The sequence below is a fragment of the Stegodyphus dumicola genome, chromosome 4 (genome assembly GCF_044657685.1).
Source record: "Stegodyphus dumicola isolate Sdum_Otavi_A_Nest chromosome 4, ASM4465768v1".
Taxonomy (NCBI): domain Eukaryota; kingdom Metazoa; phylum Arthropoda; class Arachnida; order Araneae; family Eresidae; genus Stegodyphus; species Stegodyphus dumicola.
In genome coordinates, this window is record NC_140771.1 from 135073973 (window position 1) to 135091482 (window position 17510).

At 29.3% G+C, this 17510-nt stretch overlaps 1 protein-coding gene across 2 annotated transcripts in view; it reads right to left on the reverse strand.

Moving 5' to 3' along the window:
- Window positions 1-3691: 3691 nt before the first annotated feature.
- LOC118205969 (uncharacterized) overlaps window positions 3692-17510 on the reverse strand; it is a 118936-nt gene continuing 105117 nt past the window's right edge. For both annotated transcript variants that reach the window (XM_085815498.1, XM_085815499.1), the window contains one exon: window positions 3692-12964. In XM_085815498.1, coding sequence (XP_085671624.1) covers window positions 12096-12964 — 869 coding nt within the window. In that variant the 3' untranslated portion in view covers window positions 3692-12095. The remainder of the gene's footprint in view (window positions 12965-17510) is intronic.

Sequence of the window (17510 nt, forward strand, 5' to 3'; positions counted from 1 at the left end):
TACAAACAAGAATCACAAATTAACGAAAGAAAAAAATAAAACTAAATTTATACATAAGCTGGCTGGATATTCATTAAACATGATGACTTCATAATTTTCAGTTCACAACATAAGATTGTCACAAATTATATATAAAAAACATTCAGCACTAAGAAATGAATTAAAATTACTAACACCATTAAGTTTAAAAACCTGGATATTATTAAAATAAATAAAAAATCCTTTCCTTCTAGGGCTTCCAATTCCATTTTACATATTTACACTTGATTCCCTGATGTATTTGAAGAATTTGCTCAAATTAACTGACTTTCTTGGCTATAAAATGTACTTTAAAGGTAAAAAATAACAATTGAATAGATAAAAAATGGTTTAGAGCAGTCCACTATCATATCAAAAAAAGCAAATACATGAAATAGAAACGTTTTTACAAGTAACAAAAACACGACAGTGGCAAAGTATACAGTAAAAAAAACAATATTTGTTCAGCAAAATAGAAAGTCAGATAAATTAACTCCATACACCTATTTACATGGCCTTTTTTGTATATGCAGTTTTAACTTATGTATTTTAATAATTAATATATTATGTTACAAGGAAAGAATGTCTAAATGTTAAAATCATCACAACTTCATAAAATTATCAACTAAATACCTCATTAGTTACCTTGAATATACTTTAATTAAAAGAGTTCTGTTAATAAAATTATTAGCCATTGCATCTAGATACAAAATAATTCATCATTTTATTATAAAATAAAATAATAAATAAAAAGTTTTACAGAACTCTACAAATACAGATACAAAATGACTAGATTAATTTTAAAATTATATCACAAGGAGCAAACATACATTTTTTTCTTATTTCAGATAAAAGCTGCTTTCTTTTATTTGAATATATAGATAAAAATAATTATCCAAATTTTTAAAAAAGTATGCAAATCATGTATAAAAATAAGAAATTACAAAAACTTTAAAACATTTTATGAAATGAATAAAGTATATAAACAAAGCATCAGGATGAATTATATCATAAATTTTCAATGAATAATTATAAAAATTATATATATTAGCTGCATATCTTCAGGAAAAAATTAAACAATTCTCAGTTAGAATTCTACTGGCACATACAACATACATAATTCAATGAAATACATATGATGTAATAATCAAGTATTGCTAAAGCATTATTCTGTAACATTTCCATAGCCTGCTTTTATACAAAGCCCTTACATATAAATAGTAAAAATAAATATATAAATAAATGGTTTAATTTAAATACTTTTTTTAAAACCCTACTTCATAATGATACTTCTTAATACTTCAATAACGATCATATGCACTTCCATTAATTTATTTAAATGAAAATATACTCCTAAAAATTAATGGTACCTTTCTCTGCATTCAGTTATTAAAAAATTATATTAATTGGAAGCCCTAATTTTTATATTATGAAAGCCAAAGTCTACATATCAATGACTTTTTTAGATATGTAAAAAAATGTAGAAGCTAATGATTTTTTTAAAAAAGAATACAATCCATTAACAAATTCTTTAAATTTGCAATTAGCCTCATCCAAAATATACTGAGTTCTATAACCTTATATTTCTTCTTAATTGCTGAAAGAGTGTCAAATTATGTATAACAGAATATTATAACACTGAAATCTACATTCACTCCATTGTTACAGATAAAAATACTTTTTGGTAGCAACTTGGAAAGCACATAATTAGTCAGATATGAAAAAACACCCCTTCTAAGTTTTTTAATATAAATATTCAATTCAAAGCTTCATTTAAATGAAGTCATTAAAACATAGCAAACTTCCCTATGCTACATCATTCATTTCATATAAAATTCTCATCTAAAAATTAGATATAGAATGAAATTTATTCAGCACAAAAGTTATCTACAATTTACATAACTATACAAATATATTATAAAATTTACCACCACTAGGTATTTGAAACTTGGATATCCCACTCATGTAATTATCTAAACACAAGTCATAACCTTGTATTTTCCCTTTAAAATCCTGAATGGACTTTCTACATTACTGTATGCTATACACTTGGAGCAACAATTAATATATTAGAAAACAAAAGAACTGATATTAAGAACACAGGTTACACAGCACACATATTTCATACACACTGTTGAGATGTTTAATGCAGTTCCAATTATAGAAAGGTTCACATGTCTAATTGCATAATTGTGCTTATCTTAAGCAAAAAATAATACAAATAACTGACTGCACAGAATTTTTCATTAAAAACAAAACTTGCATGAAAAGTTACAGAAACAAGAAATGTATATATACATAATACAACAACTGGTATCAACTCACTTGAATTTATTGCATGTAATAATTGCATATACATTTATCAGATATTAAGCGATAAGAAGATATCAGTATAACACATACAGTATTAATGTATTAAAATTTAATGATCATGTTTTTCTGCATTTCTCAATCTATTTTGTGTGTGCAGATTCAATAGTAGTAAACTTTTAAAAAAATGCAGAAAATTTAAAGTATAAACTTATCACTATTAAACCAAAACATATCAGGACCTTATTAAAATAACAAAAATATTTAGTACATTAAATTTAAATCAATAAAGTAATAATGCATTGCTTTAAAACAAGAGATTCTCAATATATAATGTACAAACAAAGCATGTTATTTAATTACATGAAAAAGTTGACTAAGGAATACCCCATTTTAATTCTGAACCAAAATGTCCAATGAAGAATATACCTAAAATAGGAGACAGATACAAAGAAATGGAGCAAATAACTTTTGTGGCAAAATTTTGTTAAAATACATTTTCAACCCTTTATCTAATTACTGGATGAAAACGATTTTGTTCAATATAATACATTTTACAGGTAATTTGATAAAGCCTTTCCCCCCACCTAAGCAGCTTTTAAAATCACCTCCTTTTCTAGTAAATTAATATATTTTTATTAACTATTGTTTTGAAACAATAATTGAGCAGAAGGTTTTCCTATGAAATATTTATTCTTGAATCTTCTAATGTGCCAAGATGATGCACAAAGTGTATATAAATTATTGAATAAACTAAAATTTCAAATAAAATTTCAAATGGAATATCAATATAAATCTTATATTAAACTTAAAAGTTAAATAAGTTTTATTAAAGACAAAATAAATTTAGGGAAAGCATTAAATTCTTTTTCCATTATATACAAAACTGGGAATGAGCTTAAAATGTTTTCATTATATGATTAAGTATTTTGCTTATATATATTTCTCTATTTTACAAAACACGGTACTACCATACCCTGTCTATTTCTTCTCGTCACCGTCGCATTCATAAGATTCTAAGTTGCATATTTCTTAGGGTTAGGAAACATACTTTCTTTGCAGAATCAGCATAGCACTGTAACCTTCATAGGGGCAATTTGCCCAGAAAGACTATAAATTTTGTTTTGGCATTTTGTGTTGATTCACTTTTCAAATTGTTGGCACCAAAACTATCGCCCTATATCATATTTAAAAAAATTAAATAATGAAGAATCTGCATAAATGTTTCTCGCATTGTGATAAAACAACCATACCTAGAGCCATCAAATTTTGAATAATGTAATCTTTCACCGAATATGGGCATCTGGTAGCCCTAATTTGGAATTTGTTTTTATAGATTTCATATCTTGTAAAACTTAAATGATTTTTTTTTTTTTTTTTTTTTTTTTTTTTTTTATTAACAAACTCAAGGATTTCAAAGCAAGCAGTGGCAATGTTGTACAGAAAAAACATTTTTATCTCCAGCGCGCAAGACTGTGTATACGAAATTCTAAAAATATGCTCATTCTAAAATTATTTTGCGATATTGCTGTTGAACTGAATTTTACAGTTTAAGTACGAAGAACATGATATTTAATAAATAAAGGTAACATTCAAAATGTTAAAAGAAATGCCCCTTTGGATGTAATTTAAAATCTGAAACCTTTCACATTCTCTCTCTTTTTTTTTTCTTTTTTCTTTTTTTTTTTTTTATGTGTATAACAGTACAAAATATTAAAAAGATTCTAGGCATTTCCAAAGAGATGTCAGCCTCCACATAATATGTCTAAATTCCACTGGAACAGCTTTAAACAAAAGTCAGAATGGTACTGACATTAAAAAAATAAAACATTAAAGCTTTCAGATTTTACATTATGCTCAAAGGTACACTTTTTGTGTGTTACCTTTACTTATTAATGTTCTTTGGACCATAAAATTCAATTCAACAGCAATATCGAAAAATAATTTTAAAATTAGCATGTCTTTAGAATTTTTGATACACAGTCTCATGCACTGGAAATAAAAATGTTTTTTTTCTCCATACAGTTTTGCCATTGCTCACTCTGAAATCACGGAGTTTGAAATAAAAAATTCAAAATTCATTGAAGTGTTGCAAAATATGAAATCAATAATAAAACAAATTTCAAATTACAAATTAGGCTTCCAGAATCCCATATTCGATGGAAGATTACATTATTCAAAATTTGATGGCTCTAGGTTGTTTTATCACAATGCAATAAACATACATAACTTTATGCAGATTCTTCATTATTTAATTTCTTTAAATATAACACAAGGTGATAATATTTTTGGCAAAAGTTTTAAAAGTGAACCGACATTTAAAGTTTTCAACACAAAATGCCAAAATGAAATTATAGCCCTTATGGTAAAGTGACCACATTTTCATCGAGACAAAGCGGGACAAATGGAATGAAATGAGAATTATAATTTAGCTATGAAAGCAGAACAATAATTCAAAAAAATATATTTTATTATATACATTCATATACTTGTTTATAAATATATAAAAATATATTTATTATTAAGTATTGGTAACTATAAAAATATTTGTAAAAAACAATAATTTGAATATTATGTTTTTAATTAATTTAATATTTTATTTAAAAAATTATGATTTTCTTTCACGGTTATATTTTTTTATCCGAGTGAATACTTTGCAATAGATTCGTATCATTTATTAAAATGTCATGAAATTTTTCACATGAATTGGTCAAATTATATTTTAGGCTTAATACAGATTTTAAAGTTTTTAATGTTAAACTGCGTTTTTTTTTCCAATTGTCCATATTTTATTCATTTTAGAAAAAACACATTCTGTTGCTGCATTTGTTCCTGGAAGGGAGACCATGTGTTCTACAATTCTGTTTAAAATGAAAGAATATCTCCTTCCATTTTTTGTCCGTTTCCACATTTGCAGACAACCAGCATTTAATTTTTTCATCAGTAACGTATCTTTTTACCAATGACACCTCATTAAAAAGATCATTTTCACAAATATTATTTTTTGGAAAATGGTTACTAATATATTAAAAATATTTTTCCACATATTCCCATAAAATTTCCTTTTTTAATGTCACCCAATGAAAGTTTTTAACATCCTCGAATTGAACCATTTGTTCTTCAAGATAATCCAAGCAATTATTATAAAAATTTCTGACTTCTTTCAGAAAATCAGGTAGTTTAATATGGCACCTTGTTCTTCCAGCCTAGTGATGTTCTTTCGAATACCTAAAGGAATGTAATCCTTATCAATTCTTTCTCACAATTTTGCTTTTAAATTATTGATTTCATTTGGCACTTCCGTAACTGAAATTTTGTCTCCTTCAATAATTTTCACAGCATTGTGAAACAATGTAGCTTGGTTATGGATGAACTGAAGACAAATTTGTGATGTGTCATTTTCATGCACAGACATGAAAGACATGCATAGACACATTAAAAAAACAGCTGCAATATTCTTGGACATTTATCTTGTGATAAAAAGTATGATTTTAATGGTTCATATATTTTAAAAATATTTTCTACAGTATGTATATAAAAATATAAATAAATTTTTGAAATAATATTTTCAACATCCTTTGGAAGTAAGTCAAATGCTGTTTCAATAATATTGTGTAGAAAGTGCGCTGCACAACCTACTCGAATAATTTTTTGGTTCAAACAGTTCGTTAAGTTTCGTGATGACGTTATTGATGCCTCTTTTAGCTTTCCCACCAAAATTTGCATTAGTGTTATCCTCAGAATAGGCATAATTTTATTGTTCAAATAATTTTTTAAAATAGTACTTATTGAACCAAAAATTATTTGTGAACTTTTACCTGGCAGCCGCCCAGACGGTATAGTGGTTAGGGGAGCCTGACTGCGATACCGAAGGGCCTGGGTTCGAATCCCGGAGAAGGCATGGTTGTAACTGTCTGTCCCTTCATAGGAAGGAATGGTGGCCCACCTATTAGATGTCTCCATAATAAAAAGACCACCACGTCTGGCCTTAGTATAGATTAATGGACTCTGTTACAAACCTGTAACTGTTCACAATCTGCCACTGGGAAAAAAAAAAAAGTTTCACCGGCAATGAAACAAAATCTTATATTTTAATTTCTGTTTCTGGATCAAAAAGTCTAACAATTGTGGGGAAATAATTTTAAGTCTTTATGGTTGGAAGCAGCATAGTACTTATTGAACATAATTGTGCATATTATGGACATATTATATATTATGGACATAATTGTGCATTTAATCTAATTCTTTCTGCAATTGTGAAAACGAATACGGTGAAAAAACATTCTCGTCACATCACCTAATTTAGTTTACTCTGCATGTATTTTATGTGTTTTTTATTAATAAATAACAGATATTATATTTTGATGTACATTTAAAATAAGAAATGCAGATATTTTCTAAAAAGCGGGACATTTTTAATAATCGGCGGGACTGTTCCGCCAAAATCGAGACGTGTGGTCACTTAAACTTATGGGCTAATGCCCTTTGGGCTAAAAAAAAAAAAAGAAAAAGAAAAAAAAAAAAAGAAAGAAAGAAAGAAAGAAAAAATTTCATATAAATTTGCCTAATCTGTCCTCTTCAGAAATACTAATCACAAAATGCATAGACACATTAAAAAAATGTTTTTTGTCCACCTGAGAGAAAATTTTGCATGATTCTTTTAAAACAGTATGTTTCCCTTACACATATTATACATGTAAGTGAATACGAGTTAAGAAATATTAAACATAAAATGATTATTTTGAATTTTTATTTCTTACACAAAATTACTGCTCCATAAAGATGCTTATGTGATGATATCATATCTCCTAACTCTTATGGGAAAAAAAAGTTATAATTTTCTCAATGTGATTATACTGTGTACATTCTCAAAATACAAGCACAGTCATGCATAACAAAGCAACTTCCTATTCATTTTCACAAGCCAAATACATTCTTGGAATTTTTTCCCTAACCAACAGATGCTGAATGTAGAGATGAAAGTTTTCATAATTTTCAATAATTTCATAATTTTTCAAATACCCTTACAGCAAAATGATAACATAAAATAAATATGGCCAAATTTTTAGTTAAGTTTTCATTCAAATACAGTAATCAACATAACATGGGGTTATGGACTAGTTTATACTTGCATACTCTGTAATCCCAAAAATTTTTTGCTCAAAATTTTGAGAAAAACATATTACCCTGAATTATACACATTTCGAGAAAAAAATTTGCTACACCCCCCCCCCCCCGAAAAAAAAAAAACATATTTTTCTCTCTACTTTTTTGGTCCTTTAACATTTCTCTTCTTTATTTACATTTCCAATTCTATTCTTCATTTAAATGTTTTACCATGGATTTCTTAATCATTTGCTACAGTACTGAAATTACTATGAATTAAAATGCTAAGAATTCACTGAAAGATATTTCATACTACTCAGAAAATATTTATTAAATAATTTAATTATTACAAAACTTATTGGAAAGTATTTCACAAAAAGTTATAATTCTTCCATTACACAGAGATTTATTTGCCTGAACAGAATCAACATTTTGACTCTTTTTAATTTTGTATTTTGCTTCACTGCTCCTTTCCTAAAATTATGAATAAAACTCTCAGCAACTTTAACAAATTTAGCATTATAAGCTATTAATTAACAAATTTCTTGAAAAAAGGAATACGATTCTGTAAGAAATTATCTGGCTTAAAAGTGTGGTCTCAAACTTAAATTGCATGTGGGCTGCATTCGTGTTACAGATGGCATGTTGCAAACACGATCTAAAATAACCCGGTGGGCAAGATTTTTTTTAACCCAAATTTTATATTAAATTTCAACTAACTATATCATGACATATTTCAAGTTTGACTTACTAAATATTTTCAAAAACATATATAAACAATAATAATAGTACTGCAAAGGAAAAAAATTCATATTTATCATACTTATTTTCTAGCTATAATAAATTTCTGTTGGTTACATTTCATAATTCAAATATACTAGCACCTAAATATAAAATACACTAGCAGCTAAATATTCAGATTATTCTAATATGTTGAATTAACCACTAAATAAGTCACTCTCAACATAAAATAAACAGATTATAAACCTAATTTTTAGAAAAAAATTTTCCCATTGGAACAAAACTTGAGAATAATTAGCAACAACCTATTTTTTTAAGATATTAACTTTTTTATTGACAGATGCAAGAAAAATACATGATTTATGTAAACAATTATACATTTCTATAATTTTTACTACATCTCAACACTTCACAGCATTTCCAGTTTTATAATGTTAGAGCCTTGGAGAAAAATTACTGAAAACTATCTTCATCATGGATTACAAATACTCATCAGTCAATTGGGTCCTTTTGCTAGACCTGTTAATTTCCAACTGCGAAAAAAACTGTTCACATATAAATGTACTCCAAACAAAGCAAATATTTTTAGTACAAAACATTTGTAACTGAGAACATTTACCTTTCAACAAGTATGAATAAATGTTAATCAAATCTGTATTTTCAATTCTTTGACTAAGATTTGTATCACACTGTAAATTAATTAGATCCATTTGTAGATTTTCAGGTATGATTATCATGTCAGCTTTTAATGGCAATGAGAATAATTTAAAATTAGAGAAACTTCAAATTCTTGTCCTAATAATGCCGTTCTTCTTGCATATTCTAGAGATTTTTCATTGGAATAAAAGGGTGGTTTTTAAGACAGAAAATGTGTGAAATTTGTTTACTTTAGTTGTGTTTCCTGTATTTGCAATTTAAAATTTTAATAGAAGCCCACATATCAGTGATAAGTTTATCTTTCCTCACAGCTCTTTATTCAGACTATTTAGATGGCTGGTTTAGTCAAGAAGAAATTCTAATTATTCTAGCTGTATATTCAGTATGATTATGCAGCTTGTTGATGCTATTATTTTCGTTTTTTTTTTTTTTTTTTTTTTTTTTTTTTTTGCATAATGAAATCAAAAAATCATTAGTACTTTCCTCAACTTAACACATCTTCTGTTGTTATATTAAATCTTTTTTTTTTTTTTTTTTTTTTAACTCATAATTTCAAGCAGTGGAACAAATTCTCGATGATTCAAAGCTGGTCCACATATAATCGATGATTCAAAGTAAAACAGAATAAAGGTTACACTTTTAATTATCATTTCTATAATATCATCCATTTTCAAACTTCTGGCAAACAGTGCTTCTTGATGAATAATGTAACATATAAAGCAGAACATATTCTGAAAATTTTTCCTCTTTCACTATATTTCTTAATTTTAACGTTACTCAGTTTTTTTTATCAACTATTGCAGCTACACCATCATTAGTTAATCCAACAATTTTACATCAATTTATTTATTTATTTATTTTTGCTACGCTTTTCACTATTTTGGAAAAAATACCTTGTGCAACAGTTTTTCTTTACATGAGAATTGTTTCTAGTAACTCCTTATCTACTTCTAATTGATCAATAATACCTCTTACAAAAACGACAGGCTGTGCTATATCGGTAATGTCAATACTCTCATCAACTGCTATTGAGAATGTAGAAAAATCAATAATTTTTCATTTAACTGGCATCATAAATCACTAGCAATTTTATTTATATGTTCCACTACTACATTGGTTGACACAGTAATATTTAAAAATAACTATTGATTGCGAGGACAAAGAAGTTCAGCTGAGTTGATCAAACAAAGTTTAACAAATTCACAATCCCTAAATGGTTTTGATTTTTTTACAAAGATGTGCACAATAGCAAAAATTACACAAACTGTACTCACTGCATTTGCTTCTGTAATTGTTTTTCCTGCAATCCAGATTTTAAAAAAGTGTAACTTCCCCCCCCCTTCAGTTTACCTACCAAGATTTTTAATTTTTCTTTATGATTCATTTTGTAAACAAAACAAAAATTGCATTCTTTTAGAAGAACTGATATTGCCTCTTTAAAAATAAAACATACAATTTTATTGCACACACAACAATAGTACATAATTTCTCATTTATCTTGAAAAACACAACCTTCTTCTGTCACTTTTCTTTATCTTTTGCTAAAGACATGGTTTGCAGTTTAATCTCTGAATTAAAATCACAATTATAATTTTATTTACAACCTTAAATGAGCAAGATGAATTTTCATATGAAAGCAATACTCAAACATTTTGCATAATTTCAGATGATTTGTATTGACTCAACATAGATCTAATGACAAACAGCAATATCAAGTTTTACAAGCCATATATTAGTCTCAATCTGTTTAGCAATATGAGTCCCGTAACTGTACATCCAGCTTACCAATCTCTGGACCAACTGAAGAAAAGCAAAATCCCAACTCATTATGGGAGAAAAGAAAGAGCACATTCCAAAATATAAAAAATGTTCTACCAGCTGTCAGTTGGTTGAATGTTTGGCCAATGATTGACCTCAGATAAGTCACACAGCCTAACATGCAAGGATATAGAATCTATTCATTTTTTCATTTAATTAACATCATAAATCTATTCATTCTATTTCTTTTTGAGTCAATAGCACTCATGCAAATAAACACAATCCATGTCTCTAATGTTGTTTATATTTACATTTTAAACTGTCATTTCCTGAGATGCTAATTAATGTACTTTTTCCCCCCTTAGCTTCTTTTGTGGGTCTCTCAAAGTGCTGTTATATGCATTATATATGTACTTTTGGTTGTGTGCCACTGCCAGCTTCGAACTCAGCTGGAATGTAATAACTAGAGAAATGTTTGCTAGTGTTTTTCTATTTTTGTAATAAATACTATATTGCAATGCACTGTGCAATGAATTTATCCTATACTGAAATCCATAAGCAAGGTGTTAAAACAAATACATAACTGAAATGTATTGGTGGCTGTATAAAACTGTATCATGGTTGCATGCAGCCTGCCAGTTTGAGACCACTGCTTTAAAAAAGAAAAGAAAATTAATTTTAGTATTCTGTGAACCCAAGTCACATAATTATACTACAATTACCATTATTCATCCTTTCCCTTTAGCTGAATACTGATCTCGTGCAGATACTGTCCTTAATGGTGATGAAATAATTAAACATATAGCTATTTACATATTACAAAATTAATGGCTTAAACTCTGAAACAATAATAACAATATCAAGGAATTCCCCACAGATCAATGTGTAAAGGGAAAAAAAAAAAAAAAAAACTTTTGAATTCTATCTCTTGTACTTTTGTGATCATAAATAATAAACACAGTAGAAATAATTTACTATGTTCTACATCAAATACATTATACACAAGTCTCCTACTTGATTCATCTAATATATATATATATATATGTGTGTGTGTTAAATTCTCATGTTACTATCTGCATTATTTTCAAGGTATTGGAATCATGCATGCACAGACAACATATATATTGCCAAGTCCAGAATGATATACTCAATTGAAAACATAATGGAGATAATATACATGAATGTAGCAATTCAATTTGTATTTAAAAAGAAGCTACAGGATATTAAGTCATTCATCAAAAAATCACATTTAAAATGTCAATATATAACAACTTATTTTCTTTAAATGGAATGTTATTAGCAGTCAGAATTATACACAGATAACTACATAGCTATAATTAAAGGACCAATGCAGGCTGAGAAACAAAACACTGTGCTTTTGTTTCTAAGGGATGAGTACCAATAACTATAACTATATAGCCTACATCTGGCATATCACTTTTAGAGATTTTCTTCTTTTTTTTTTGCCATATATTTTGAAATATCATTTGTTTATACAATCCTGTTTACTTGGGATGCCTAGCTCTCAGATTACGCAGCATCGGAGCTGAACGATCATCACTAGATGCCTTTCTCAAGCTTACTCCTTCTCTTATTTCTCCAAGCAAATCAGCATGGCATTGAGATACATCCACAGATCCACGACCTGAAAGCCATTTTTGTACTCTAGAAGCAGCATCTCCTGTACTCACTTTTGTTCCTCCTGCTTCAAATGTGAGAACACGGTGAGATTTGGTATGATCTAAATCCAAAGAGCTCCTGCGATCTGGTGGCAAAGGAAGCTTTTTGGTTGGAACCATTTCTTCCACTGAATTACGATTCCTGGGAAACTGATCCAAAAGTTCACTGAATGTTGGTTGTGAAACACGACGCTGTGCTTTTGTTTCTAGAGGTCTTGGAGCAGTATGAAATTTAGATGCTGCACTGCTTTTATGATCTTGATGTTCCCCATGACTCAACTTTGATTCTAAGTCAGAAAGGAGACTTTTCTTATCTGGGACACGAGGAAGTTTCTTTGCAGGAGCAGTTCGCAGAAAGTTTTGTCGAGCAGGTATTTCAGGACTTGTCTCCTCTAATGGAGGTGGTGGAGGGGGAAGTCGATCAGGTGCTACCATTTCCTCATCTTTTTGAAGAGCATCAAGACGTGCATTAAGTGCTCTCATCAGTTGTGCATGCGCATCCGATCCATCAGCAGACTCACTGAAGACATTCCATGAAGTTGATTCTTTTGTGGATGGGTCATTGGTTTTGAGTGTTCTGTGAGGTGGAACAACAGGTGGCTGTCTAGTAGCAGAAGAACGTCTTACTGGTGGAGGAGGTGCATGTGCATTATTTACACTTTCATCAAAAGCAGATGTTACTGGATTAGTGCTACCTAGAATATTGTTGATAGCAAAAAATATAAAAGTTTTTTAATAACCTTGGATATTTAAATATGAATCTAGAATGAGCAAGTTACTTAATATTTTATGCAAAATATGTGCTAAAATATTAACAAATGTAAATACAATATTCTCATTGTTTCAATAGTTTAATGATTTAATAAATAAATTGCATGACTGATTATTGATGTGGTATCTATGCATGTGTGTGTGTATATATATATAACATCTACCGGAAAATTCTGTCCATTTGGGAAGTGAAAGAAAATAATACATTTTTATACCTTTAATAAAATTTATCATACAATATAATTTCCATTGTTAATTATGACCACCTGCCAATTTGATGGTAATTTATAAATATCATTTTTAAAAAATATCTTGAAGCAAGAAGCAAAGAATTGCTTGGTTTGACCTGCTTCAGTTTTGAATTTTCTCCTTCAAAATATTTTGTAAGGAGAAAAATGAATGATGATAATCAGAGGATGCTAGGTCTGGAGAGTATGGTGGCTCTGGCAGAATTTCCAAGCCTAGCTCTGTGATTTTTCTTATGAGTTGCCAAAGCAGCATGTAGTCTCCCATTATCATCATGCAATATGATATGCTTATTATTGGACATAGCCAACCTCTTTTCTTTGGTTACTATGTTTAAAGCCACATGCTGACAGTATCTCACCGCATTAAACTTTCCAGAAGTTTCAAAAGCTTGTAATGTATTGGTTCTTGGACATCCCACTATATACACAGCATTCTCTTATTCAGATTCAAGTTTTGTTTAGAGATGGAGGGATCAAGTTGTCCAGGCTTATAATATGCTCTTTTCATAGTGATGCTTTCACATATAATCCACTTTTCATTGCTAGTTATCATTTTGTCCAGGAAAAATTAATTTTTGTTCTGAGCAAGCAGAGATATGCATATGATCAATCGATCAAGCAAATTTTTCTCAATTAATTCATGAGGCACCCATCTGGAATATCTAGACTAATCTTAGTCTCCGAACATGGTTCTAAATAATTTGTTGAGCTGAGTGATACTTTTCTGCAATTGACGATATCATCATTGATCAAAAATGGCCATGAAAAGCATGGCTTATCATTCAGTTCAAAATCGCCAGTTCCAAATTTTTCATCACCTGCACATTCTATCCAAAACTGCATGTCCAACAAAAACTTTCACTAGTTTTCGAAATGCTTCTAGTATTTCTTCCTATCAGGAATTCTTACAAAATAGAGAGTCATAAATGAACTTTATTGGCAGCCATGTTTACACAATTGTATGTCCGACGATACGAGATAACGATACGAGACATTTTTGTATCAGTTAATTTAGAAGAGCACATGTGGCAGGTGGTCATAATTAACAATGGAAATACAATAATAAAGAGAGACAGCCATATATGTTTCAAATGAATATGTACATGCATTTTGAAACTTAAAATAACATTATTGGAGAGAACCTACTTCCAATAGCTCTTATATATTTCATTACATATGCTATATTTTTCTCACAATATGCCTATATTTACAAAATATACATATTTATTTTAAATAATAAATACATAATATGCAACGTCTGTTTCAAAATTTTAATTCCTTTATAGTTAAGATGATGACACTATATTAAATTAAATAAGTACTTATGACCACTTAGCATAACCACTGTGGTGCAGTTTGGCAATTTTTTACAGAAGAAAAAGAATGATGATATTTAATGAATTGAAAGAAAAATAAATTATTTCATAGATATATAGCATTACAAACATGAATTATATTTTGATTAAACATTTATCCCAAAAAACTTACAAGTGGGTTTTTCTTTCTTTTATTCTCGTAGAAATTTCAGTCAATCCCTTAAAGAAAAGATTCAAAGCATTTGTTCCCTTAAGCAATTGTGCTCAAACTACTGTATTCCTGAAAAACATTTACTGCAATTTCGTCCATTGCAGGTAAATCCTACAAATTCATAATTTAAAAAAGAATTTAAGCTAAAAAATATATATGATGAATTGTATACAGTAATTGTAAAAATTAGAATACGAGGGAAAGAATATGAAAATGGAGATACTAATTCTTAAAATTGAATAATTGCTATATACATGGTTGCCAGTGACACATTTTGCACATTTAACGATTTCTAGTAAGGAGACTCTGTTAAAATATAAGTATCGTTAAATAGTTACCTATATTAGCATTTAAATTCTGAAAATATTCAGACATAAATAAAACTCATATATGACTGGTACAATACCAAAACCACATGTCTGCACTTTTTGCTGTTTTCACCTAAATATATTTTCCATACTGTTTAAAGAGAACTACACATATTTTGTAAGATGCATTTAAAAGAATTATTATATATAGTAAACTCCCTCTTAACCAACCTAAACTGGAATGAGATTAAGCTAGTTAAGCAAAATTCCAGTTAAAGCAAAGGAGGGAAAAAATTATTTGATTGATTATTTGTTGGAAATGCACTTACTTACTTAAATGTGTCAATTTATAAAAAAGTTGAACATTAGAAGGAATGTTTAAAAAATTCATGATTTCTGCTGAAGGCTGGAAATTCGGTGACTCACTGCATTATTTCGAAAATTTTTCTAAAAGCATCACATTAATGGAGAAAGCTGATACCTTTTGTTTCACATAGCATAAATCCATTTCCAATGTTTTTACTCCATTTTTATGTGATATGACAGAGGTTGCATTGTCATTGATGTCGGGGTCATCACCATAAACCACATCAACAACGGCTCCGATAATGTTGTTATCTGATAGAGTTTCTCGCTGAAGATCCCTGGCAGCGGTCAACGACCACTCCATATCTTAAACATTAACACCTTGGCATCCATTAAGACAATTGAAAGATGACACAAAGTTGCTATTACAAAAGTGTCTCTTCAACTGAGGTGACTGCCTTTCCTTCTACGTTTTTTTCACACAGTGACCAAAGTTTATGCCAAGATTGTCATCATTGTGAATTCGGCAACCTCATGACTCAGCTATCATATAAATAGCTTCCTTAATATTAATCTTTTTCAATAAATCAATGATGCTTAAATCAGAGTTAGCTTCCTCACTGATAGCTGTCAAAAGCTTTCTTAGATACTGTCTCTTTAAATTTTCTATTAAATATTTATTCATAAGCTGTAATAGAGACATTACGTTAGCTGGCAAGAAGACTGCCTCAATAATCACCTATCTTTAATTCACCCTCACTAGGATGAGAAGGAGCATTATTCAATAAAAGAAACACTTCCTCTTATAGCTTTCTTTACTAGAGATGTTTTGTCACAGCTGGAACAAACTCGGAATGAAATCATCCCTTGAATAGCTGTTCAGTCATCCAAGCTGTCCTTACAGCTTAATAGTGCACTGGCAAGGACTTGACACTAATATTTGTATACACTCTTGGCTTTGCTCATTTGCTAAAAACCATCAAATGGAGTTTATGAGTTCCGAGTAGCATTCTTGCATACAGACAAAGTCACTCTGTCTTTACAATTTTTGTAGCATGGTGCAGTGGCTTCGTTCCCAAACGCTAATGTTTTCTCTGGAAGCAATCTATAATACAAACCAGTTTCATCCACAATATAAACTTGTTTGTCGGACAAAGCCTTTTTGTTAATAAAAGCTTTCAATTTTTATTTGAATTTCGTTGCAGCTTCAAAATTGGTTAATAATTTTTCTCCCGAAATCGTGAGCATATAAATTCTGTTTGTTTTCTTCCATCTGTTAAATCAACCTTCGCTTGCCATAGTCTTCACACATTTCCTGATAAGCAGAACAGCTTTTTCTTTGAACACCGGTCAACTGATTGGCTTCCCCTTGCTAAGCTCCTGATTAAACCATAACAGCAAAACATCATCTAACTTTTCTAACCTTTGTTTCTTTATAGGAGATCAAAAAGTTAGCCCACCTTATCATCAAGTTTACTACAAAATTATTCAGTTGCATTCCTCTTTCCCCCCCCCAATCATTTACTGTACGCTTAGCAACACCAAAAGCTGGAACAATATTCGCCATTTTCGTGTGTGTTCTTTTCATTGTATTAAAATATGCACTTATGAAATTTGCCAGCAGTGGATGAAATTGAATTAAAATTTCTTCTGGAACATAGAATTTTGCAGCAAATCCTCTAAAGGGAATAATGAGGAGATGCATTTGGTGAGCAGCCAGTGCTGCCAAGGTTTGGGTGATGTCAAGTGTCTGCAGTTCTCTGGTGATTTTTAAGCAGATTGCTATACACTATAGGAGAAGAACAGCACACACACAAAAAAAAAAAATTATAGACAGATCTGCAAATGAATGCAAGCATTTTATTTTTTTTTAACACTTATTAAAGTCATGATTCTTATTTAAAGTCTCAAAAACAATCAATTTGCACTTGATAAGTAACTTTTTCATCTGCAAAAAATTACTAAATTGCACAAAGGTGTTCCATTAATATGTAAGTACAAAACAGGCAAAAAGAAAAAATATCATTCAGTACTTGTAATATATATTATACAAAACTTTACTTTTAAAACAGCACTGAGGC